At 40.7% G+C, this 27571-nt stretch overlaps 2 protein-coding genes across 18 annotated transcripts in view; one reads left to right on the top strand and one right to left on the bottom strand.

Moving 5' to 3' along the window:
* celf4 (CUGBP, Elav-like family member 4) overlaps positions 1-9998 on the top strand; it is an 85110-nt gene extending 75112 nt beyond the window's left edge. For 11 of the 17 annotated variants that reach the window (XM_039798408.1, XM_039798401.1, XM_039798397.1 and 8 more), the window contains 3 exons: positions 1445-1588; positions 2717-2911; positions 5018-9998. In XM_039798408.1, coding sequence (XP_039654342.1) covers positions 1445-1588; positions 2717-2844 — 272 coding nt within the window. In that variant the 3' untranslated portion in view covers positions 2845-2911; positions 5018-9998. The remainder of the gene's footprint in view (positions 1-1444; positions 1589-2716; positions 2912-5017) is intronic. The other 6 variants (XM_039798410.1, XM_039798409.1, XM_039798406.1 and 3 more) reach the window with 2 other exon arrangements.
* A 644-nt stretch (positions 9999-10642) lies between these two features.
* Positions 10643-27571, bottom strand: kiaa1328 (KIAA1328 ortholog). The gene is made up of 12 exons (XM_039797459.1): positions 27445-27571; positions 26059-26094; positions 25669-25946; positions 25399-25499; positions 25096-25211; positions 19304-19428; positions 17868-18226; positions 17557-17775; positions 17216-17311; positions 16603-16694; positions 16202-16310; positions 10643-11027 (listed from the first exon to the last, which is right to left on the bottom strand). Exons 1-12 carry the CDS (start codon positions 27497-27499, stop codon positions 10799-10801), a joined length of 1815 nt encoding a protein of 604 aa, XP_039653393.1. The 5' UTR covers positions 27500-27571; the 3' UTR covers positions 10643-10798.

Raw genomic sequence — 27571 nt, 5'->3', positions numbered from 1 at the left:
GATTCCAAACTTGATTTCACTATTAAGACTAAGAGAATATATTCCAAGTAGAGAAAATGATCTCACGTTGCAGATCGGAACTTTCATGTTGCAAATTTTATGAAACGTTCTTGTTCTGTCCAACCAACAGTCCAAAACCAAAAGCTATTCAATTTACTATCACATAAGATTAAAGAAAAGCAGAAAATCGCAAAATTGAGAATCTGGAACTGCTAACTATGTTTTTTATCTGCCTTTGAATTATGAAATAGTCGCTAGTCCGTTTTCTGTTGATTGACTAATCAATCAATCAACTAATAGTTTAGGCTTAAATGTGGTTTAATCAAATGTTTAAATGTTATCCTGATTGGTGCATGGAAGTACATGACATCACATTTTTTTTCCAACTACTTTTCCAACTACTTAAAGTGCCCATATTATGAAAAAAACACTTTTTCTGGGATTTGGGGTGTTCTTTTGTGTTTCTGGTGCTTCCACACACATACAAACTTTGAAAAAAATCCATCCATGCTGTTTTGAGTGAGATACGGTTTCTGAATGTGTCCTGCCTTCAGTCTCCTAGTGAGCTGTTCAAAATCGGCTCGGACTGTGACGTCACAGTCCGAAATGAGCTGGCTAACCACAACCGTTAGCTTGTTAGCATGCTAACCGTTAGCATTAGCATGCTAACGCTAATGCTAACGCTAGCATGCTACGTCGTTCTCAATAGCAAAGCACTGCTACAACACACACAAATTCACCATAATCTCCAAAAGAACTACTTACATGTGCCCTCATTTAGAAGTCTCCCAGCTAATCCTGCCTTGTAACTGACCAAAGTTGGAGAAACAGCCTTTCTTTTACTGTCTCTAGAGTTAGCTAGCTGACATGATCTACATCTGAACTACTGAGCATGTGCGAGTGCAATCAAAGATAGTACAGAAGAAGAAGAAGAAAAGAGGTCTCACTCTGTAGCTAAAACAGAAACCAGGTGAAAAGAGGATCTGCAGCAGTGTGAGAGAGCTGTGCAGTACAACAAAAATATGGTGTTTTTTGAAAATTAAACCATGTAAACCTATACTGGTACCTGAAAATGAGCATAATATGGGCGCTTTAAACAAATCAGTGAGAAAAACTCAGAAATACAGAAATATTGTGAAAATTCTTTTATTTATTTTTTTATGTTGGACCAAAAATCACAGTAAGAAGCTGACAGGCAGTTTTCAGGGCCTTTAAGTACCCCTTCACCAAGAGTACCCTACTCTAACCACTTCATCACCTTCATCAGACTTCATCATCAAGTCTCCTCCTGCCGCGGTCAACCTTTAATGATTCTCCCTCTCCTTGTCTCTCTTTCTCTGATGTTAGTCCCTTATCTCCTTTTTTCTCTCCCCATCTCTCTCCTCTCTCTTCTCTCTCTCTCTCTCTCTCTCTCTCTCTCTCTCTCTCCCTGTTTCCTGTGCAGGACCAGAGGGATGCAACCTGTTCATCTACCACCTCCCTCAGGAGTTTGGGGATGGAGAGCTGATGCAGATGTTCCTGCCTTTCGGTAATGTCATCTCCTCCAAAGTGTTTGTGGATCGGGCGACAAACCAAAGTAAATGCTTTGGTGGGTAAAAATGAACAAACCAAAAGATTATTGGTTATTTATTCTGATTATTCTTTTTTACTAATCACCTTCCTTACCGCAGTCAACACCCCCTTCCTAACCTCTCAACCCACCTCCCTTGAAAAATGAAAACAAAACAGTGGAGAATTTCTCTACAGTTGTGCAAAAGCTGGTTGTTACTAAAAAAAACAAAGAAAGAATAGAGAATGACTTTGTCTGGCGGTTTTCTTTTGAAGCTCTAACTAATTTCTCATTTTGATAAATATTTCAGTGATATGACTGTTATCACACTTACATCAATAGTCAAACTGATCACAGAAGAAGTGAGTTCTGTTTTAATGCCATATTTGCGCAGTTGCATTGCCATTGTGCACTTTATTACATAACCCAAATGCTGACTCTCAGTCTCTAACTTACTGTAAGCAAAAGCAGTACATGCTAAGAATATACCAGTTGCTCTAGCATGCAAAGATAGAGAGACTGCTGTCTCACTTTATGCCACTGACAGCACAATTTAGCCGAACGTATAATTATGTGGCAAATTCTAAATGGATTGTGGAGAATATTTAATGGAGAGTCCGTCAGGTGAAACCTATTTGCAAAGTAGCTTTTGCTCATTAATACAACACAACATTTTTTGTTGTATTATTCATGTTGCAATTTTCAGATGCAGCGTTTAATTTGTAATTTGATGCTTTCTCACTTTCAAGTGGAAGTTAAAAACCGAAACTCAAAAATAGCACAACCACGTTGATGTTTTGGTTTTACATCCCATCACCAAGTTCATATTGTGATTTTGGTTGCATGCTTCGCTCTCTGTTATAATTGTGATCTATTGTTGTTGTCATACTGTATGCTAGCTTTATTCATGCTTATGAAGTGCTGTATTATGTAGTCATAGTATGTTACGTTATTGCTAACAACTGCAATTGTGTGTGGATTTTAATTGTTTTATGTACAGATTCAATTATTTCATTTGTATTGTAAAGTTCTATAATTATGCATTCATGTAAAAGACTGCTTCATCTATGGACTCATCTTCATTATCCATTCTTTGGTAACCCCAAACATTCCTTGCCACTTCATCTAACCACATCCTCGTCGTTCTCTCTTATGGCCTTTCCCCAGGGTTTGTGAGCTTCGACAACCCAGGTAGTGCCCAAGCTGCCATCCAATCAATGAACGGCTTCCAGATCGGCATGAAAAGACTCAAGGTGCAGCTGAAGAGGCCAAAGGACGCCAATCGCCCCTACTAGCCACCCGCCCCAGCCAGCCGCCGCCACCCTGGCGGCCGGGGCAGCCGTCGCACACAGGGAAAGACAGGTCAGACACCGACTACACTGAAACATTTATTGTCACTTTAGTTTGATAGGGGATTAGCTGAATGAATGCATGCACATGCACAACGACCACTGCATATATTGACAAATACTCAAATGGCAAGCCCATTCATGGCACTGCCTGATGTCGTTTCAGTAACCTTTTAAAAATGCCATAAAGCATTTGCAGATGCCTAATAACTAGCTGATGATCTGCAAATTGCTTGTAAAGAATAGTGATGAAGTGGTACCCCTTTGTTCGTAGTTCAAATGCGCAATTGTAAATGTTAATTCCTCCTACGACATTATGACTCATTATTGGATAAGATTTACTGTAGTGTATTGTTACTAGTTCTCTCATGGGCAGCTATACATGCATAAGTGAAACACCCCACACATTTGAGGACAAAACTTCAGAGTGTGAGTTAAAAGCAGAAAACATAAAAATACAAGGCCTTTTCAGTGATCTCCACAGGTTGATGACTAACTAATATTATGATGATTGTTAAATATATTAGTTTATTATTATCACTATGATGTGAAACTCTATGCCCTCTGCCATGCAACTGAGATAACTAGTACAGTCAGTTTTCATGGCTGGTTGAAACAAACAAAGCTGTAGGAGCATTTACTTACATGAAGCCTCCTCTATTTGTAGCACAGCTTTACAGTAAGTGACCCTGTATGTTACCCTGTAGGTAAAGGATAATTGGTAAATGGTTCAGTGTGTTGCACAGGGAAGGAATTGCTTCCAAGGGAGAGGCATTTATTACCCCTCAGGTGGGTAATTGTGCTGTTCCTCTTTGTCTCTTCCCTTCATCTGTGTGATGGAGAGTTTAGGCTGTGTCGTTCATTCACCACTGATGACTTCATTCAAGGGCAACTTATCACCCACTCACAAACTAAATGAACCATACCAGACGGTGTCCCGAGGCAAATCGCTACAGGAAGAATAGCACGATCTCACATGAATGTGTCACAAAATATGTGGCACCATTACTTTTGATAAAAAACATTTTCGTCAGAGCGGTGGAAAAAAAACATCTCTTTTTGATTTCCATTTCTTTTTGCCTGAGATTGGCAGTTATTACATTGTTTGAAATCTCAACTGATGAACAAGCACATTTTTCTTTGCACTTGCATGCCCAGGTTTACTATTATTATAAACAGAATAATAATGCACTATAATGGCACAGAGTTATCAGACTGACGAGTCCATATTCAGACAGCAAGCTTGAGGATTACTTAACTTCTAATGACGCATGAGGGTTCAACTTTCAAAAACAGGATTAAACGGTTCGATTTAAATAAAAAAATAAAAACTGAACTGTTTTTCACAACATAACACTGCCAGGGCGCTAAATTAATTCACTGCAGGGTGAGCACTGATTTGTTTTCAACATTGTCTCAACAAAAGTATCTTTGTTTATCCAACAGAATAACAGAACAGCGAAGATGCTTTAGAGAGGAAGGTGCCCTGTAAATACATATTCCACTGCTCCATCTGCATGGAAATACAGTATCAACAGTAAAGGAGGACACATAAGGATTATACCATACAGAACATAGTAACTGCAAACATGGAAAACGTCACAACAAAAAACGAAATTAAAGACAAATATTTCCCCCATTAACTTTTCTTTAGCTTTCTAATGTAATGTAGGAATTTGGTCTCTTATGGAATAAATGTTTGTTTAAGCGCATAAAGGACAAGCTGTTTCTTTGAATTGTCCAGATCCAAGTCAATGAACAAATGGAGAAAAAAAATGAGGATTAGGATTAACCCTTTGGGTTCAGACATGAACATCTGAACCAAACTGCGATCCATCCATAACTTGTCAACCTCATGGAAAAGTCATGTCATTCCCAAAGTTGGTAGGATTCATCCTCTGGGTATCATGAATGTCCTTGTCCAAACCATCTGATGGCAATCCAGTAGATTAAGACCGACCAACTGACAGATGTTATTGCCATCCCTGATGGCCACGTTGCTAGTGGCTAGCGCTGCTACAAAAATATTCCTAAAATCATATGCTTTGCAACTTTTAAATGTGCATGAAACCACATATTACTTGACTTAAACAATATCTATTTCTTCTGTGCTTTTCAGGTTTTGTTGAGCTGAATCATATGTTGACTTCTTGCTACCCGCCACTGAGTGCAAACTCAGCATCTTGACCACAGAGGCTGCTTCAGAAACCGAGGAGAAAGCGTGCGATGACAGAGTCAAGGACACCTCTTTTTGGATGTACTAAAACTTTGGAACTCAGAGAGAATTTGTACCAGCCTGGTTAGCCCCAGGACCTTTTTTCTTCTGCACACATATACACACCTCCTTCCCTACAAAACCCTGCTTGAATAACAGCTACCTTTTCTGGACCACAAAAACTTTTACTTGAACAATGAGGGGAAAAAAAGTAAAAGAAACTCTATCAATACCTACTTACAATGACCAACCCCACTGAACTCTTAAAGGGAATACGGATGTCAAAAGTCCAACAAGAACAAAACTTTTTAAAAACTGAATAGAAGATTGCCGTAGGAAATCTTTCTGTAAGACGGTTTGAGTTTGGGGCAATTGACTTTTGAAGACCAATTTATAAGACTTGAAACAAAAAGGGACAAGAAATTCTCGGAAAGAGAACTAAAGTAGGGAATGTGATATTTTCAGGACACAAATTGGCTTCGATTTGGGATGGCCATCTTTAGCTTGGAGTGCCTGTCCGTTTCCAGGGGATACCGTTGCCAAGGAGAGCCATAGCAACGGTCTCCAGGGAGTCTTACCTGTCATTCCTTAGTTGTTTTAGGGACCAAAAGACCAAACATTTTTATTGCTGAGGACTTGTAGCTCTAATATACTCGGACCACTGCATCTCTTTCAGTCAGTGTTAACTGGTTGAGGAGTTGCACTTAAAGGAAGTGTACATTTCGAATATATACAACACATGTATATATACATATATATTGCTGATGTGCTTTTTGAATACAGGCAAAACTATTTCAGATGACCAAATGGGGTCTCTCACTTCGCTAGTTTACAATTACTCAAAATGTTTATTTTTTCTCTTCTCATTTTGTCTTGGGAGGGATGGCGAGTGCATGGGAGGGGCTGCTCCGTATCACAGCCTTATCTTTTTTAACTTGACATCCTAACCTCATAGATAGAATAACATCAGAAACGTTTGAAATATATGAACTTGTTTATATTTGCAGTACATATATATGTATAACAAGCATTCAAGCAAATGTATTCATATATACAGTATATATGGATAAATAGATATTAATCACAAACAAATATATGTATTTATATGCACATATTTTATATGTGTGTCTGTATATAGAACGGCTTCTGACTATGTTGAGCTGTAATTTTTTGTAGATTTTAGCTGGAGTTTGAAACATTGCTCTGCTTGGGAAGAATCGCAAATCTGGCAGCTCCCAAAACTGCAGGCATTCCTATCTCTGATTACCTATATGCTGACACACAATATATTGCTAAAAGATACATGTGTGAGAAAACACATATGGTGTAAATATTATCTGAAAATGCAAAAAGCCACATCTCAGTAGCAGGCTTTAAGAGAATCAGGCTAAATGATTTTAGAGGAAAAGGACAATTATCTTCGACTCTATTCCAAACATATCTTTTGAGCTTACTCTCTCTCTCACACACACACACACACACACACACACACACACACACACACACACACACACACACACAAACACAAACTTCTCTTTGAAACTTGAACCAAAATGAATATGTCTCACAACCCTTGCTCTCTTTTGCATTCAGTAAAGTGCATGTAGCGTATGGGCTGTCACCATGTCAAGGTGTGCCTTGTCACCTGCAGAATCTGCCATCAAGCACTGTGCTCTCAGAAAACAAAGACAAAAAATAATAATTAAACACACACTGCTGCAAGCAGCCAACACGCTATTATGATGTCAAAACTACAGCCAGATCCATATCATTTCTCAGCCACATAGAGAGCTTCAGTGCATGTCCAATATAACAAAACATCAGACCACTGTTGGTCCATCAATGTCTTTGACAAACAGAATGCATTTAGAACTAATTTAGACTCATGCGATTACACTTCAGATAAAAGCGGGCATTAGGTAACCTGTTAGCACAGGTACTAACTATCAAAGCTGTGTGCAGGGCACCTGTGACTACGTTCCACTGGTTGGAGTCAAAACTAGGGTAAAGTTCATGGTGGCGACTGACATGACGTGGCTTAATACGAGAAGTGGTTGAGCTTATTGGACCTGCCATTAGGTTTAAATGGTTATGAAGGTGATGTAATATTGATGAATATGTTAAAATTAGAGAGCTGGCTTCCCACTGAACAGAATAAGGGAGGTTTTATGTACTTTCCCCATCCAGCAGTTACTGTGTGGATCTCTGCTGGTAATACTTGACATGAAGCATATCCTTTAGAAGATGTTATATTGCCTTATGTTATATGCCCTCATACAATCAAATATACACATAAAAGCATAATGAAACTGTAAAATGAAGCAATAAGAGTGAAAAGCCATTTACCCATCACAACTGCTGTATCACTGAGGCTGGTTTCATATTGCTTTAGCATACAGTTTCTCATAATAGTCTACAAAAATGGTATGGACACCTACTATATACCTGCAAAAGGTCAACAGACTTGGATTTATTGGACCCTGCATTCAACACATATTCAGCGGGTGAAGATTACTCAATGAATATTTATATATATGAATATTTATAAGGCTATATGACACTTTGGAAGACAATGCTTCCTGTTGGGTGATGTTACTAGTTTTTCCTATACACTGCTAATTATGCCATTTCCCTAGTGTCTGTGTCTAACCTTTTTAGCAGATTGAATAATTTAACATTTACCTTCCAAATCTTGCGAGGCTAAAAGACGCCACCACACATCCCAGGACGCCACTCTTTCTATGTGCCACATAACGATGGCCTGACTGTGGCGTACAGTGCAAACCAGATGACCATCATGATCATTTTTTTGCTCTGACAGTATCCGTGGTTGGTTAGGTACAAAAACGTCTGGTACATCCACCTGAGCTGCCTTTGAGCTAACAATAACATCTGAAGCTAAATGTCATGTCTGGTGTCCCTGATCGCCACACTGTGTGCCCTCTTCGACTGCCCCTCGCTGCTCTGAGAAAATTGAAAAAGGTGTTGATGCGGCCTGTGCTTTTTTTTAACGGTTTGTTTGAGCAATCACTCATGTCTTTCACCTAGCCCATGTTTTAATGTCGAGTGAAATGAGGGAGGGGAAGCAGAACGACCACGGGAACTAGAATGCCAAGCACCTCTTCTTCATTTGCTCCAACTTGAAGCTGCAAGTTTACATAAGAAAAGTAAAACAAAGTATTGTGGTTCAAAAACAACAAGAAACAGAGCAGAAGTTTGAATATAAATATATATATATAAATATATACATAAACCGATGAATATACTGTAAATTGTTTCTTTTTTTGCTCCGTTTTCCTCTGTACATAGGTTTGCATATTTTATAGGACTTTTACTTCTATCTACAAGGACTGGATAAAGTACTTTAATTCTTTAAAAAAAAAATATACGAATGAAAACATGATAATGCTCAATAAAACCAGGTACAAAAAAATAAATAAAAAATAGTCATTAGGATACAGTACAAACTCTAGGACCTGACCAAGGCATTTATCCAGAATACAGTCAGGGAGAGCATTGACCTCAGTTAGAGCTTAGACACACATTGACCTATTTTATAAAAATAAAAAATACTTTGATGGGTTCTATTCACTTATCTATTTGTTTAGATATTAATTTATAAGTCATGTCTGAAATAATATGCATGCTTTCATGGCATTATTTTTCTATGAGTTGGTATGTGACCAAATAGTTTTTATATGACATGCATGGGCCACTGTTGTGGTCCACAGATGATCATTATTCCTGTCTGCAGGACCATGCCTTCAGCACTTCTTTGATGATGTGGAAAAATGCTCCTACTGACCAAGTGATGTCAAAGACATATTTTTAATCATTTATTTATGTCTTTATTTATTTATTTATTTGTAGTTAAGTATTTATTTATTCGTGCTGTTTGATTCAAGATCTGAGCTCTTATTGCCACTGATCGATTTGCTTGTCAGTGCTACTTTGTATCACTACATCACATAACACCACTTGGACGTATTGGCGAACTCTGAATTTAACAACTTCAAAGACTGATTTTACATTTTCCTGTTGCTGATAAACTATTCAAAACAATGCAGTACACTACTAAAGCCTTATGTATATTTGTTATTATAAAATCCTATTGTTCTGTTCCAAAATGTTAGCTTAGGTAAAGATTGTTAAAAAAAAAAAAAAAAAGATGCCAATTGGAGGTTTGTCTGTCATTTTGAATACCATTTGCTTATATTGTGAAACCTTAAATCAAAGTGAAAAAAAGGGGCAATTCCTAGTTAACCACTCCCTCATAAACCAACTGTTCAGTCAGATATGTAATCACAACATAAGATATGCCTTGAGGTCACTATATGTTGCTGCTAATGTGTAAGGAGCTAATGTCTGACGAATTGCTAAACTGCCTGCATAAAACACCATTTTGGATTTCTAAAACTTTATTCCCCTTCTCCTGTTTATCCAATCTTGCTTTGTATTGTTTGACAGAGCTCTGATCTTGTTCAACTGATGTGTTCTACCAAGAGCAAAATTCAATGAAAACTGCACTATCTCATCAAAAACAATTGAGTTACTATGCTTCTTTTCAGTGCTGTTGTTAGTAGTTTTATTTCTAAAGCTCAGTAGTGTTGCTAGAATCACATTTTCCCTCATATGGTTTTCAAAGTATTCTGGAAATCTATTTCCCAATTTCAGCACATATGGAGGGTGGGGAAATGAATGTTGCATATTAAGCTTTGCCGGGTTCCTGATGAGCTAAGCTTCTGATTGGGCAGTGCGCTTTAGGCTCCCGTCCCTGTCTCTCCAGACTGCACCATTCTATGGTCCCCTGAACTCTTTTTTTGTAATTTTAAATGAATGATGCGTCTCAGCTTAGCCCAATAATAAAGCACAGTCTAGAATAAAGTGTCTTGTGTCATGTCATATTTACTGATTAACTTATCAATATGAGACTAGCCACACAAACGTCCCCATTATTCTCTCCAAGGAGGTGATAGTTTGGTCCATCTGCCTGTTGTCCAGTTTATCTGAAAAGATTATCAATGTACAATTGTGTATCATGCAGTTAAGTTCGCATTAGTCTCTTTTTGCCAGACCTTCCTCCACAGCACTGCGGAGGAGGGTCTGGCTAGTCCATACAGCATTACGAGATGGGAGAAAAAACGTGCTCTGGTTTATTGGCATTTCTTAAACCAATCACAATCGTCACGGGCGGCGGACAGAGACACGGTGTTGTTGCAAAATAGCCTCATGAGAGACCCTGTTTTGGTGGAACGTGTACTTGCAAAAGTTGTTTTAGTCATGCAACAGAAAAATCAGATTGGACAGATAGTCTAGCTAGCGGAAGGTAACGGACATCCGGCTGAAAAGAGTGAGATCCGGTGGAATTTCCGACGGCAACGGAGCAATCCGGAAGTGGAACGCCGTGGATATAGACTAAATCCGCAATAATGCCGGCAATGTCTTCAGAAATAATTGACGTAGCTCAGTGGTAAACAGTTTTCCTGCAGTGACAACATATGAATTACAAACTTGAAGCATAACCAATTCTGAATAAATATAAATGTGTTTATTTGTATTAAAACCACAGTATAACAAAAGTAAAATCTACAACATGATCATTCTGATTTAGAATGTCATATATATATAAAAAAAAATTTTTTAAAAAACGGTGAATATCAAGTTACTGGACCCATTTTCTTCTCGTCAGCAAATGAAGAAAATATCCTCCAGTATTTGGCTTTCTTCCAGGTCCTGCTGGGTACTCTGAGGATAAGACCCAGCAGGGGGGAGCAGGATTCTGCCCTCTGGTTTGGGAGCAGAGAGGCCCGGCCTACGTTGCGATGTTTTGGGTCTTCGAGAGGACTGCTTGCTGAGCTCAGGTGCAGAGACAGGACTAAAGACATCCAATAACTCAATCACAGAAAAGTCCAACCTGAAAAAAATAAGTACAATTTTGGGAGGCTTTTTGTTTCATTCAATTCATTAAATTGTTTCTTTTTTCACACTTCCTTTTTTTTTTTGGGGGGGAGAGGCATTTCTGCCTTTATTCAGTCCTTCCAGAAAAATTTAGTTTTTTTGAGATTGTTGCAGGCAAAAATCCTTGATTATGCAGCACGTTTTCTTAAAAAAATGCGATGGAATATGCGGGATATTTATGCAATTTTATGCGATTAAATTTGCAATTAATTGCAAAAATTGCGGGAACTTGCAAAAACTGCGGTTTGATGAAAAAGAGAAAAAAAAAGTGATTCCCCCAACACCCTGCTTTTCGTCGCGTAATTACATCACTTCATAATGTTCCCATGGCAACAGGGGAAAATGGCTGCTCTTGTGTGAAGTAAACGCAACATTTTTCAACTTTCTGTTAAGATATATATTTGACTTTTTTGCAACAAAAAAAATGCGGGGATTATGAAATCATGCAAGCCCTGCATATTTTGCGCGGAAATCGGCAATTTATGCGGCGAAAGTGCGGAGTATCTGAAAAAATGCAGCCCCCGCATAAATATGCGGACTGGCTGATTATGCATTGAATTATGCGATCACATAATCACGTTTTTCTGGAGGGACTGTTTATTAGATAGGAAAGCTGAGATACGAAAGGTGAGAGAGGTGGGGGGAGACATTCAGGAAAACCATCACAGGTCGGACTCGAACCCTGGACCTTATGCGTCGAGGAATAAACCTCTGCACATGTACGGCCGCTCTACCAAATGAGCTAACCGGCCACTCTTTTTTTCACACATTTTAACCTTAGCCTTAAAAAGGTTGAATTGGCACAGGCTACATTTATAATACAGAACCCAGAGGAACCCTGTAGACAGGCAATGTTGTTAATAAGTATGCTTGTGCCGTTTCATTGTAACATAGCAATGCACACAAAGATCGACACTTACAGTATGTGTCCTCAATGCTAAGGACAATGTGAAGCAGAGCCAAGGGACCAACACCAGACATGCACACGGCCAAAGTCTACGTGGAGTCCGATGCTTGTACCAAAATATTTGTCATTCACCTTTCACTTGTTAACACAGACCATATGAAAGCAAATCTCTCTTCGACGTGTTAACAAAATGTTTCTTTCTGAAGTGTCTACTGAACCCTAACAAGCAACGCTAACAAGTCAAAACCACTGGGGCGTCCCAGCAGAAAAACACACTTTCTTGCAGGTGCGAGACAAAAAGAGGGAGAGAACCCCGGTGCTTTCTCCCCTGGAATAGAAATGAGGGAATGTGCAGAGAAATAAATAAACCAAAACGGGGGAGATTAAGCTAATAGAGATTCAATCCCTCAGTCTGGCTGGCTTGATACATTATTCAGTGTATACACAGTCGAACAACGCCATTCCAGATACAAAACATGAATTCTTTAGAGCACGCTCCACTGATGTTGCTAACATAATTCTCTGCTCGTTTAAAGCTGCATCGATTTGCATCGCGCAGGTCCACACACAGCTCTCCCAGGTAAGGGTGATCTTTGGCGTGTACTTGTTGATATGCATGTGGGTGGTCAGCAGACAGACACACTGGTGGAACTTCCAATCAAGGCACATTTGTGTTCCTCCACACGTAACCATAGACCTTGATATGTCGTGTTTTCCCACTACTCACTACTTGAGGCAGTACACACCAGTCGCTGGAAAGCTTTAAAAGGCTATATTTTGCTTTGGCAACATGAACTAATGTATTCACGTTTGAGTGTGAGGGAGAGAAAGTGAATGAGGGGTAAGTCGACGGAGGAATGATAACTGATGAAAAAAGAGACTGAAGCCCAAGTAAGTAAATCTGTCTTCCTCATTTGGTCTCCAGTCTGTCAACAGCAAAGGAGAGAGCGAGAGAGAGCATAAGGGAGGGTGAGCGCAGCTTTGTGGATAGAGAGGAAGGCAGACGGGGAATGTGGGGGAGGGTCTTTGGCTGGGTTCCTTCTCTGGAAATGTGAGAATTTGCATTTTTATTTGTTGATTTATTTAACGGACAGGGCTCTCAAACAGCCATCCATCAACAAACGACATGTCTGTAATGAATAATGCATCACTTACCGGCGGTCACAATCTATAACAAGGGGAGTGCGGGGGGTAGGGGTAGAGTTTGGGCAGGAATGGGGGGGAATGGTAGTGGGTGGGGTGAGAGGAGGAGGTGGCACAGAGATTGCATGAGGCCAAAGAATGCCAATAGATTTTCAGAGGGGTTTACAGTGCAATAAAGAAGTTCATTTCTTGGCTCCAGTTTGGGCAAGGTGAATTGCTGCTCGATATGGATATCCCCCAAAGAAGTCCAGGCAAATCTATTTTACTGCTACATGCATACAGAAAAATGCACGGGTAGAGTAGCAGGAACATACGTTTCTGTCATTGTAAAAATCTGATGGGATGTTGGGTCATTTTGATAGCATCTAGAGACGCTGCATTGCTAACATTTGGCCAAGTCCTGTTGAAAGTTGATTCTGATGATATTTTATTGATACTACATAGACTCTTCAATGACAAATGGAATTCTTTTGTATCTGAGCCTGTATGTAAAATTCAAAAAGGTCTTATCATAACTACTCTAAAACAAACAGTGGTTAAGCATTCTGCCTTCAAATACTTTATTTCCTCCTTTAAACACTTACTATACAACTGTACCTTTCTTAGTGTAATAAACACCTTTGGGCTTCATTCTCCCAGCGCACCAATACTGCTCGTCTCTTTTCTAGCTCTGTGAGGCGAGATAAAATGTCCACAAAACTCCTGTGCCTACGCTCCCCACCACCTCCTTTCCACTCGTAACTTTTACTGCTTATTTGGCTCCTCTCTTTCATTAAAGATAGCCGTCTCGCCCCGGCGCCCCTTTTCATTTGCAGTCCAAACAGTAAGATAAAAAACCTATAATGGCCACTGCGTATATCCCGCATGTCAATTTCCCAACCAATCAATAGCAGGCAGGCAAAGGCAGGAAGGGTGGGGATGAGATGGGCGGGGTGCGCTGGAGATGTCTCATTACTAACTAGCACAAGATTCATGAAAGGATTAAGAAGGTCACTAAATGTTAACCCCCAGCTTCGTTTTAAAATTTGCACATCAAGATTGAATTGTTTAAGATTACATGGCCACAAGGGGCATGGTGTTGCCAAGTAAAAAGGGGGGGGGAGACTGTTTACTATTTAATCTTGCAATCTTGCAATTTTGTATTGTTTACAAAACACCAGTTTATTTTCCTCAAGTTTAGCTTATATAATGTAGCATGATGAAATAAAAAGCAACAAAAATGAACAATTTATTTAGTTTATATTTTCCAACTATTTTTGGCAGAGATTTTTTTGACATCAGCTAATAAAAAGACATATGTGTAATCCAAATCAGTGGATTAACAAATGATTAACTATTTAAAAGAGATGCACATGAAAAAAAACATGTTGCTAGAAAACCACAAAAGGCATCTGAGAGGCAGACTTCCTTATTACTGGTTGTAAAAAACAACAACACTGTGTGTAGCGAAGAGTCAACACTTTTAATAGGCTTTGGAGGTGTAAATGGATGGTAATAAGATTTGATACCCTGGGTCCGCTGCTGGAATTAATGGACATCTGCTGGAGCTCACAGTTCACTTTGGACCATGCACTGCTTTGTTTAAGAGTTACTTTAGGACACGGGGGGGGGAGGGGGGTAGTTACTGTATTTTCTATTAACCACCAATTTTCAGATAGGAAAACTGATATTATGCCTGAGAAAATCAACTTTAGGAATAACAATTTCTAAGAATAAAAAAGGTCTTTATCACCACTGTTACAAATTGCTTCTCAGTAACTGATGCGTGCACACGCGTGCACACGCGCGCACACACCGCACACACACACACACACCACACACACACACACACACACACACCTAATGTCAGGTTTATTACCATTCTGTGTAAAGGATGTAGGAAAAAGGGTAATGAATGTCTTTTCCTTTTTAGGAAAGTCTGATGCTCAGTGATTCATCCCTGTCTTCTAAACTCCTCTCCCTTCTTACGTCTTTCTCACCATTTCCATTTTGAACAATCTCAACCTGCTCTTACTTTCCTCGCTTCCATTTCTCACTTTATCCAATGCCCTCACCCCTCACTCACCCTCAAACACACTTTTAACATCTCTCCCTCACTCTTGCTTTCTCTGTCTCATTACTGTGGCAGAGAGAGAAGGGAGGGCCATGTGTGCATCCAGAAGTCTGTTCAATTACACCTGCTGCAGGGTCCCTGCTAGGCCGACTAATGGAACGCAGCATGTCTCCTGACAGGCTGGCCACAGTGCTAGCTAGCCCAGGAAAAAGCTTCATTTAGCCTCTCACAGCTCGAAAAGTTAGCAAAGCTTAAAAAAAAAAAAATAAAAAACAACATAAATTTAGCCTCCAACACTGCAGCAAGTGCATAGCCAGGAAAAGCTTCTAGATTCAAATTTCATATTTATGCTTTTCATTATTGTTAATATTTCTTCACAACTAAAGGAAAACCCATCAATTGCCTTAAAAGGTCAGCGAAAACAAATAAAATACTGCACCCTGGCAGCTAGGGATGACACGGTGAGGAAATTTCGATTTCGAAATATCGATGGGGCGCGGATACACAAAAATGTACTAAATTGGTTTTATTTCTATAAAAACAAAACAACGGTGGGGGTGGTGGGCATGTCGATGCATGCCCAACAGTGTTAGAATGCTTGGCGTTAAGTTTAACAGCGTTATTTTCGTAGCGGATAACTAATTAATTACTTTTCCCACGTTACAGCGCCTATAGTTACTGAAATGTAAAGGGCGACTCATTGGATGAAGAAGGTGAGGTAAACCAGCTGCCTGGAAGGCGAGGAGATTTCAAAGTAGCACAGAACAAAGATTTTGTGTCTGAATCCTTCAAGTTCTCTGTGCTGTTTTCCACTGTTATTCAATGAGCACTTTGGTTCCGTTGAATTTAACCACACAGGCTGTTCTTCTGAGAAATAATTCTAATAGGTTAGCTAATACTTCCATGTTTGCTATAGTCCCACTGCTTATCAAGCATAATAAATAATGCTTCACTTACTTCAAAACCTTTAGAATACATGGCAAATATTTATTAAACGCTTAATTGATGTACAGTAAAGATGTGTTACCTGGCCTCAGGGGACTTTTGGATCACAGCCATTGAGGTGGGCTTACTCAGGCTTGCAGGGGACTTAACAGGAGATGTGGCCATGTCCTTTCTAGACCTCTCTAAGGCCTCTGTTGAGAGATGCAAGTTAGGAGTGCTATATTAGAAGCAAAAGCAGCAAGGCTGAGAGCAACGCAGGCGAGACAAAAAAAATAAAAATAAAAACTTACCATGACGATATATACATTTCTTTATCTAAGCTATACATGCATCTGAATCTATTAAAAAAAATACTATTTAAAGAAAATCAACCTGAGTATAATATGTTATGTATATAGTATAATTTAATTTGTAAGCCAAGATGGTCCTCTGTGTGTTGTCCAGTAAGCACATTATTCTGGTGGATTGAAAATACAAGCTTACCATTGCCATTGTCCAGAAGAGCGGGTACAGTTTGGGAGTGTTTTCCATTCATGCTCTGTCCTGCAGGATGTACCTTTGCATCTTCACACACACTGTAGACCACAGACACAATATATATTTAGTTGGCTTTTGTGCTTATGACTTGAGTGTGTGTGTGTGTGTGTGTGTGTGTGTGTGTCTGTCTGTAGAAGTTGCAGTTTGAGGGGCCGTCCACAGGGAAACATTTTTTGTACAAACGCACGTTTTGCATAATTTTGGCCGACCGTCCAGACGAATCCTGTAAACGCACTGCCTGAAAACGCACCCTTTTGAAACCTGGTCTCAGGGTGAAAACATTCGAAAACGGCTCTCGTTTGGCTTCGTATGGATGGTGAATACGGATACGACGTGGAAGTGACTATGCTCTTCTTCTCCGTTTCTTTGGTGAATTTCTGTAGCAGAAACAGCGCCACCTATAGGCCTGGAATAGGAAGTAGCGTATTGAGTCATTTACAAATGGGTTCGTTTGGACGCAACTATTCTTGAAACGAATCCAGGGAAGACGGGTAAAAAAAAAGATCGTTTTGGTACGTGTGGACATGGCCTGAGTCTCTGACTTTCTGCCTTGGTTTACCTGGGGGGTAAATCTTGGTGGGAGGGACCCTCCGGCTGTGGATCTCCCTTTCTAGGGTTTGAGCTGCTGAGATCAGATTGAGTAGCTTGTTGAAACCTAACAAGAATATAGAAGAAAAAGAAAATAGACTGAGGTTTTGCCCGTCTGCAATGACAGAAACTGAAGTACAAGGACACACAAAAAAGAGACTAAACATGCATCGGTAGTTACTTCTCAGATAGACGTAACTACCTATGTAGCGACTGACTGCTAAAAGTAACCATCAACTTGTGCCTCCAAATGTTAACTAGCTAGCAATGTTACCAGATACGGTTTATTTCTCTTTGGCTTCTGTATTCTACCTGCTGTAATCGAGACGCGACTGACATAGCTGCTGATTCTGTCTATTGAGCCTCTCCTCCTGCTCAGCCAGCCGTGCCTGCAGCCTCTCTCTCTCCATCTCCAACTGCATCTTCTGCAGTAGCAGCTGGTGCCTCTTCTCCTCCCAGTCCTCGTGGCCCAACAGAGGCCTGGTCAGAGCTTCCTTGGCCTCTGAGCCAATGGCACTCCCACTGTGGAGTCTGTGTGTAAATAAACATTTCATTGCTGACATTCTTCTTGTTTGTGTCTTGATAAAATGCACAATTTGATTAAAAAAAAAGACAGACAGTACCTTTTACACTCATGCTGGTTAAAGTTGTCATGGTGGCCATTCTCTAGACAAGAGTCACTGTCTTGACCACTGCCTTGGTAGTGCTCACATCTGTGGTGGGACTTTGAGTGTGGCTCCCTGCACTCCCTTTTCTGAATCCTATGCTGTTTGATCGTCCCATCAGTTGGACTGAACTCACTAACACAGGAAAGAGAGGCATGGTTGCTATGGGTATGTATTGCTCTTCCTCCACCACCACTTCTGTGCACTTGAGGCTGTTGTGCTGGGGTAGCCGCAAGGCTGAGGTATGAACCATCAAAGAGAGAACCATTAGCTCTGCTGGTAGATGTTCTGCTGTGGGCTTCCTCGCTGCGGAGCACCTGGACAGAGAACAAAGAGGACAATTAATGCATTTCGGCCAAGTTAGGAAGCCTCTGAAAAATTGATAGAGTATTTCAGCCAAAAACGACTACTCAATGAAGCCCTAATGTAGAGCTGGGCTACAGACCAAAATTTATCAATACTGTATAAGGAGTCACTAACCAACCTACAGTAATTTGCTCATGTTACACGTGCGGTATAAGCATTCCCCCATGTGCTTGCGAGAGCTGTTCCACAAGAGCTCACAAATCACTTGCATTTTGTGTGGGTTACCGTGACCTGAAGCATTTTTTTGTTGTTGTCTTTAAGTCTACTTTATTTTATTTTACACTCGTAACTACAGTGATTGTATATTGGGCTCTGAGTGCTGCCAACAAGCGGGTGACATACACAGAAGTACTGTGCCTGAACACATCCTATGTAGACACTGACGGAGGACTCAAGCTGCGCTGCTGCACTGCGAATGTGCTGCTTTCACTATGAAGCTGAATAGAGATTAGTGTTAGCGTAGGGCTGGGTTTATAACAGCGCAAATGCAAATTATCCTTCAAAACTTGAAACTGGACAGTGGCCACAAGATTAAAAGGACAATCTCCAACTGAGCATAAGCGACAGGTAAGCCAAGGTCAGGAACATTATGAGATAAACATAAGGAGGAAAGCCCATCTTACAGTTGACTGGGGAAGAGACTGTGACTAATTTGTTGAGGGTCATAGAGCAGGCAAACACACATTATTCAGAGCTACCATGGGACAATGAGGTTGGCAAAGGCATCTATTCTTACAGGGGCTGAAGCCAGAGAGGCGTCTCCGCTTCTGAAGTGTCACCTTGAGAGAGTTTTCACTATGTTGTAGTCATTTTGAACCAGTGACTGTAGTGATATTCTATGGTGCTTTGTTATGCATTGTTATGGCATTTAACCATTGGACAATGTGTGCGGTTGCATGTGTTACCACTAGATGTTTTTGTGCCTGACGGATCACATAGGAGCAGGCCCATTATCTTACACTGCATGATGCACTCGCTACAATACATATTTACAACCTACCACACACCCACTCTATCCCATACCTTACCTCGCTATGGGCTGGTGCCTGGCTGAGCTGGGCGATGGATTGGTTAAGTTTCGCCTGTTGCTGAGAAAGGTATTGTTGGTAGAGACCAAGCAGCTCCTGGCACTCTCTATACTGCTGCTGCAGGCCTGGAGGACAAGGGGTTAAGTAACTAACAAACAATAACAAGTAAACTGAACACAACATAACAGAACCTTTAGCCTAAAACTTTAAAATCTGGATCCCCTGGATTCAGCTGACAAAAAAGTAGTCTGTCAGGCTTAAACATTTTCACCAACATTTTCAGGGAATAGGAATTACTAATAAAATAGTAGTAAAAATGAGAACAATCAGAACTAAGTCATGCCTACATGACTTCTAAATGTGAAGTCACTGTGTGGCTTTACTGAGAGGGTAACTGCACAACAGCCATTTTGGTAAGGAAAAGGTTATCCTATGCAAATTAAATGGAAAAAAAGATTGATGCTTGATACTGTATATATTGACAATCTGGATTAAACCCTTGTTTCTGCAATCAATTAAACATTGGACCAGAAAAGTAGATAGAACAGCAAGTTGAAAACAGAGAGGGAGAAGAGGCCAGCAAAATGTAAGTTGTTGTGGCACAGAGCTTTCACCATCTGGGTCGGGCCAAGCTGTGTTGAGCTGAGCTGGACAGTGCCGCACCAGGCTATCTGCCAGACAGAGTGCTGGCAGACACAAGAAAACTAATCTGGAGCAGAACTACTGCTGCGCCTCAGGAGCCCACTAATGACAGTGGCAGCACCACACCACACCAGCACATACAAAGATAATGAGCACGAGAATGGAGAGACTACACACAGACACACTTGCACACATTCAATAATCAACCTCGGTCTGACTCTCACTTCCTAGTGCACACACAAACAAAGCCAGAAATCAGAGCACAAATTCCCCACCTGCACTGTAAACAGCCCACACACAAACACTACAATAAAGGAAGTACTACACACACTCCAGCCCAAGCTGACCTTTAAGTGTGTTCCTCCAGGCCATATCTTTTTATGATGGTGGCCCTGCTCCCCCAGCTGATGAGTTTCTAGGCATCCGTTTGAAAAAAAAGCCTCCATTTTAAGAGAAAATCAAAGTTCAAAGTAGAGTCTTATTGAAGGAATAGTTGGCGGAACACTCCATTAGAAAACACTTTGGTTGTTAGAAGACTTCAATCAGGCTGTGGAAATGAAACAGAGCGAAAGAGAAGAGAGCGGGGACAGCTTTGAATTGAGGACCAGACACCAGACAAATGCAATGCAGCAGCTTCCATAAACATTAGGAAAATGTGTGATTGAACCCTCCATCTAACTAAGGCTCCTCTACCGCTGCACTGATAATGTCCATGGAAGTAGTTCTATATGGAAAGCTTGAGGACATCACAAGGACATCACATCATGTAAACCTAGGCTGGTAGGTCTATTTATGCAGCATGTATAAGGGTCTTGAAGGGGAGATACTGAATATGCTTATACAGCTCCACCTCACCTTAGTCCAAGATAGAGAGTTGCGTGTGAAGTCGAAAAATGCATGCTGCTCATATTTCAACAGATTCGCATAAAACACTATTTCCACATGATTTCTCATGCCTAAAACAAATGTTTTCCAATAGACACAAATATATAGTACTGTACACTAGAAAATAAATTGGGTATGGTGGGAACTCACTAACCATAATACACATAAAGTGGATCTGTGCTGTAGTGTAGTACCAACAGGACTGCAGCATCATAGCATCCCAATGCCATAAATGAAGGCAACGTGTGTGAATGTGTTGACAGGCTGACGCAGTCACTGGACAGCAAGCGCTAGGTAATCTGAACCGAGTGGAGCAACACTGATAAGATTCCACCTCTCTGCCCGTCGCCACACTAAACACACTTCCTCCACAGCCTTGGACGTCAGCCAATGGGGGCCAAGCACTCGGCAAGCCCGAAGTTAACATCAGAGCTGCAAAGTGCCAACAATGACTTACTCCTCCCCCTTGCTCCAAAAATACTCAGAATCAAGGGCTTGGGCTGAAGAGGCTTCAGACGGGGCCTGTCAGAATGATTCACTTCCCTGTCAGGCCGAGGCTCAAATAAAATAATGAAATCCACTTCAAGGTGGAACAAATTTGCACAGGAGGGGGAATATTTTAAAGCCTGCTTTAGCACACTGTGCCAAACAGATTGAGCCTGAGCAGGAATGGGAGAGAAACGAGGGCGGAGACTGATGTGTATGAATGTGTGTGTAAGGAAGCAATGACGGGGAATTAATAGAAGAAGACAGTTTACATAACTGCTTCAATACTATTGAATCTGGAGAAAAGACATGAGTGCAAGTGACACAATAAACCACTACATAATGTCAGCTAACAACTATTTTGAATAAGCCTTTAAAATTCTGAGAGCAAACATACAGAAAACCAGTCCTATCACATTACAACTCTTCTTAGCCATCTCCGTTGCCATGAAAATGTAAAACCAGTTTTGCAGGCACAGACTAGGTTGCATTTTGCTGAGTCATTACACCATATCTGCAGAAATTATCTTGTGGCCATGGAATACGTCAACTGCAAAAAATCCACTACAATACATTGTAAAGGTGTGCCAACAACTCGATTTGATTCTTTTAGCAAAGAGTCAATGCATTATTTATTTCACATTAAGCTGGTTCAATTTGATTTTATTATATTCAATTAAGCATTTAAATGTATTCAGTCAACAATAACAAACCTTACACAAAGGCACCAATTGTTTGTTTACGAGGCTAAACTTTAGCTTCAAATGACAGCAGTTCAGTGTGTTTATATTGTCCAACAACCTCTTTGTTGGATATAGACTTTCGTACTATTTAGCTCTGCAGAATGGAGGGCTCTCAAAAATGTTCTTAATTCAACCAGTCAACCATATTTCTCTAATAAATAGTGTGCACCTTACACAGCACATGGCTTCACCCCACTCTTTCCTACAATATTGATACAATACAAAACACCCAGACCAGATCATGACAATACTCACAGAGCTGACATCAAGGAATATTAGGGGCTTAATCTGCACACAAAAACAAAAAACAAAAAAAAAAAAAAAAAAACCCCCCCCCCCCCCCCCCCCCCCCCCCCCCAAAAAACCCAAAAAAAACATTTCCCCCCACATTGTAAATGTCAGGTAACAATTGAATTATCTCTGGCAATCCTCTATCACAACATGTAGCATTTTTCAATGACATATTCTACCATTGCTGTTGTTCCCCTCTCTCCATGGCCTCAGGATTCCTTCCAATTGTTTCAACTCAATAAATGGCATTAGCTGTAGCGCCTGCTGTGCCTTGTTCTGGATACAACAAGTAGAACTGCGCACCATTAGTAACCCCACCTTGACTTCTACCAATGCCAACATGCCTTGAAGTACAAAAGGCATCCTTCCTATCTGAAACACAAATTCAGTCCTGTGTGGCAGTCAGTTCCAAATGTCAGCTGAACACCCTAAATATCAAGGGGACTTTTTCCCTCTCATCCTAGGGGGCTTGGGGCTAAGGTATAGCCCTACATTCTTTATACCCCTGACAACTCTGAATCTTGGTTAGATAAGATAAGCTGAGGCGTAATGGAATTAGAAGACTCTCATTCAGTGTGTTTGCCTTTGGTGTCTCCTTAACCTTTCAGAGAAGTGCCAGAACCTTCTGCCTGCGAAGAGCCTTCATGACTCCTGCACACACTTTAAAAGACTTCGTTATCCCCCCCTGAGGTGCTTGGATCTGAACACTTTTTCCTCTCAAATACCTTTTTAATGGAGTTTAGAAGTTTGGTGTAAATGCCAAGTCTCCGAGCCAAAGTGCCTTTAATTGAGTTGTGCATTCCTAATTTTCCCCGCCACCGTTGCCAATCGTGCAATTTACCAGCGGGGTCAATTACTCTTCATATTTCGCAGTGTTTTTAACCTAAATTGACTGCTGGCCATGGTCTGGTTTGACCTGAGCGGAATAGTTATGAAAACAGTAGGTGGGTTGTGGGGTGCAATAAAAAGCATAACTATCGCTCTAACTCTAGCACTAGCCTCATCAATCAATCATCAGACAATCAAGAATCAGCCGGTGACCCACCTGATCTCATTTTGTCAGAAGGAACTGAGAGCTATTTTACAAAAACACATGGTGGAGAATGCATACACTGTAGTCTTCTCAGTAAATATCAAAATTCATCTTTGGATGATAAGATGATTTAGATGGTTCAGGGCCATGGCTCCAACCTTGAAATTGATTCTGTACACAACAGCGGATAAGCTACAAGCACTTGCAAAATACATCTGCAGCAGGAATCAAATCATTCAAATGAATCTGCTCTATTTCTCTGTCTTTTGTATCAAATCATAGGGTCTTGGACAAAGAATGTACATGGCCTTCCCTAAGACAACACTGCCCCCTGCAGACTAACTAATGGAACAGCAGAATAAGCAATGGAACCATCTGCCTTAAATATATAATTTGAGGAACTTTAAGTACATCATAGGGATACCTAACTGTGTGCCATGGATGACTGGTACCAAGAGTCTATTCCAACCATAAACTACAGCAGATGATTTTACATACGACTGTAGCTACCTACAGCTTATACCACAGTGCTGTGGAGTAAGGTCTGGCTACACCACAGGTACATTTCTACATTCTAGGGTAGGTGAAAAAAAGCTTGTTTGTTGCCATTTCTTTAAACCAATCACAATCGTCTTTGGCAGGGCTAAGCTCTGGACGCAGCGACGGGGCCAATGGAAAAAAGTCTCAGGAAGGAACTTGTTTTGGTGAAACATTTGCACCCCGCAAAAGAAAACGCCACATACAATATCAAATGAAGTTAACTGTTTACACAATACAGTGACGTGAGCTATATAAATTAGCTGGATACATGGTTAAACGTAATTTGCTCTAACCAGTCTATCGCTGTGTGTACTTCGTCCACAGCAATCCTACCAACCGGTCCCAAAAATGTCCCAGTAATAAAGTAAACTGTGTAAACATATTCTTTGTAAATCTGTGCAATCATTCCCTGAAAAAAAACAAGCAGGCCTGCTGGACTTCCCAGGACTTTCCCATTTTCAATGTGTATCTTGCTAGCAAGTTTGTTGTCGTTTTGCGTAGCGAAGGGATTTCACACAGAAAACTGAAGATGAGGGGCAAAGCCTGTGGCTCAGGCTTTATCCTGGAATTGTACTTCCGTTGATCCAGACTAAAGTTGGGATAATCAGTGAAATCACTTGGGGTGTGTTTAATGTTACATCTTTTTGCACCACATTAAGACATTCAGGTTAAACAATATGTTTTCTCCAGGGAGTTTTTTGAAGAATGGAATATGGGAACTGCACCACCATACTCTACTGTAGCACTATTAATGCAATTTCAAAACAGGGTGGTAAGTGCATCTTATCATCGAGTTGTAGCATAACAACATCTTGTTTACTAAATTTACCAAATTCATAAAACTATTGTACCCTGGAATTATTGAGGGACCTCTGGTTTCCTCACAACAGTCCACCACATTTTGCAGTAGCTGATCCAGTGCAGACACTACACAAACACTCAGAACAGCAATCAACACACCACAAAGCATATTTTACACCATTAAACATAGCTATGTTCTCTGAAGATTACTCAAAAGCTACCAAGAAGTACCCGGTGTTCAAACCACTGTGGGTACTGCTATTTGCAACAGCACATTAAATGCCCTACCGTTTCATCAAAAGAACAATATGATTAATCTGAGATAATCTAACTCACTGTTGTGTTTTGGTTCAGTATTTTTGAAAGGATACTCTCCCTTTCCTGAACTATGATCACGTTCTGTTGTTCCAACTTCTGGATCTTGGACTCAAAATTTTCCTGTTCATCTTTCAGACGCTGCACTGACTCTTCTTTCTCCTCGCTCACTCTGGAGAACACAAAATGACAGTGTTAAAGCATCGGTGGTCTACATTGTGCATTCCAAGAGTTACAAGGGATTAAAAGCAGTACAAAATTAAACATTTCAATCAGGTATCACTTCATATTGTTCCACTCAAACATTCATATGAACTTTATCACTATCCTAGAGTTCAGTGGCATATACTGCTGGCTACCTGGCTAGTTCTTCGATGAGGTTTGCAATCCGGCGCTTATCTTCAGGACAGAGGTCTTTCAAACAGACCTGGCTCTTAGCTCTGCTGGTCTCAGAGATTACCTGTGTAAAGAATGGTTAGCAAGTATAAGAAGACAATTATGATGAAATTCTGTCAACCTCCTTCCTTGTTTTCTAAAAGTATTTAGATTATCCATATTCTTTCTTCCACATGTTCATCTTATATCCACGGAGGGAAGAGATAAATAGTCTTCACAAAACAATGGTTTACCTGTGTTGAGGAGATAAAAGTACCCAAAGCTGGAGAAATGGTGGGCTCTGTAGCTACAGTAGCACTGGGATGGATGGACCCTTTTTCCTTGGTATAAACCCCAGAGCGCTCACTTTGTGAGGAGCCCTGTTTCTTGACAACTTTCCTTAGTGTGGTCTCGTTCTTGCAATCAGAGCTATGCCTGGCTCGCATCTTGGTACCTCTTTTACTGGATGTGCTGGTGCTGCTGCCTGATCTCAAACTAAAAGGGGTCTGAGTCTTCCCCTCTCCTTCTAATCCTAAAAAAGTTTGTGGGAAGACAGAAGAAGAGGATGCCATGTGTACATGTGCTACATAGAATTATCTCATACTGTGTTCAGAAACTGTCCCCAAAAATGAATTGAGACTCACCAGGAACAAACACCAAAGGCTGTTCCTCATCAGACACTGTGTGAACAAGGCCAAGAGAAGTTAAGCATTTAAAGCTGCAGTGGGTACAAAAAAAAAAAAACACCAGAATTTGAAGTACAGTGAGACCTCATCCTGCAGCTTCCCTCTCCCCTTTTTGTCTAGGCCAACGCATGGGCTGAAAAACCAATAGGAACCCTCTCTCTGTCTCTCTGTGTCTCTCTCTCTCTCTGAAATGACCTGTGATTGATCAAAGTATCATACCAAGGGCTAGATTTTCTAAAGCCTGAAAACAGAACCAAGAGGAGGTGCAGAAATCCAGTTTTATTTTCAGCCCACTTGAATTACAATGTGCTGAAATTTTATTATGAAATTGTTGCCCAATGACGCCAAAAATAAAGTGCCTAGAACAGCTTAAAGGTCCCATGGCATGAACATTTCACTTTATGAGGTTTTTTAACATTAATATGCGTTCCCCCAGCCTGCCTATGGTCACCCAGTGGCTAAAAATGGCGATAGGTGTAAACCGAGCCCTGGGTATCCTGCTCTGCCTTTGAGAAAATGAAAGTTCAGATGGGCCGATCTGGAATCTTGCTCCTTATGAGGTCATAAGGTTACCTCCCCTTTCTCTGCTTTGCCCACCCATGAGAGAGAGACATCATGGCTTTCAAACGAGCAAAGAGGCAACCCCCCCCCCCCTTCTCTCCTCCTCAATAGCTACAGACACAGAAATGGCACATACTAAGGAAAGCTCATTGTGGGACTGGCTCTAGTGGCTGTAATTCTGCACCAAGGCTGAATTTTGGGAAAGAGACTTCAGATACAGTATTAGGGGACCATTAGCATCCAAAGAGCACCATGTCATGGGACCTTAACGTTCAGTGAAATGTAATGGATGTTTGTTAAAGCATGTGCTTTCTGTCGAATGAATAATTCAATTATCCTATTTTGGGATAGTTAGCTACAGGGGTAAACAGTTAGCAGATCGCGTAATAAACAAAACAAAAGCTCGGTATCTAGCTAACGTTGCAGCAGGTGGTCCTTGTAAAATTTTGAACTCAGTAGCAGGAACCTGACAAAGTTTCTATATAAAATAGATAATGGTAACGTAACTTGAAAGAGATAACGTTAAGTTAACATGTAATGAACTAGCTAGCTAGCTACACGTATAGTTAAGCTAGCTATAAGTGTTAATAGCTAACGCTAGCGTTAACTAACGTAACGCTTAGCTACGTTAGCTGCCTCACTTCCTCTGAAATAACTTTCCAGCATTGACACAGACGTAACATCTGGTAGACTCTTTCGAAAACTTTTAGAAACTAATATAAGATCATGTACGAATGGACAGTGGACGGGGAAGCTAGTGTAGTTTAGTAAAAGTAAGCCTACCACCATTCATCCAAAATATCCCCGAATTTCCACTTTTTGTTGCCGCTGCCGCCATGTTGAAACAACCGCCACCACTCCCAGGGAGCCAAGCGTTGCTAAGGAATTGTAGTCCCGCCTTTCTCTTTCA

The sequence above is a fragment of the Perca fluviatilis genome, chromosome 4 (genome assembly GCF_010015445.1).
Source record: "Perca fluviatilis chromosome 4, GENO_Pfluv_1.0, whole genome shotgun sequence".
In the NCBI taxonomy this organism is placed as follows: Eukaryota; Metazoa; Chordata; class Actinopteri; order Perciformes; family Percidae; genus Perca; species Perca fluviatilis.
This window is presented reverse-complemented; position numbering and strand designations above follow the sequence as displayed.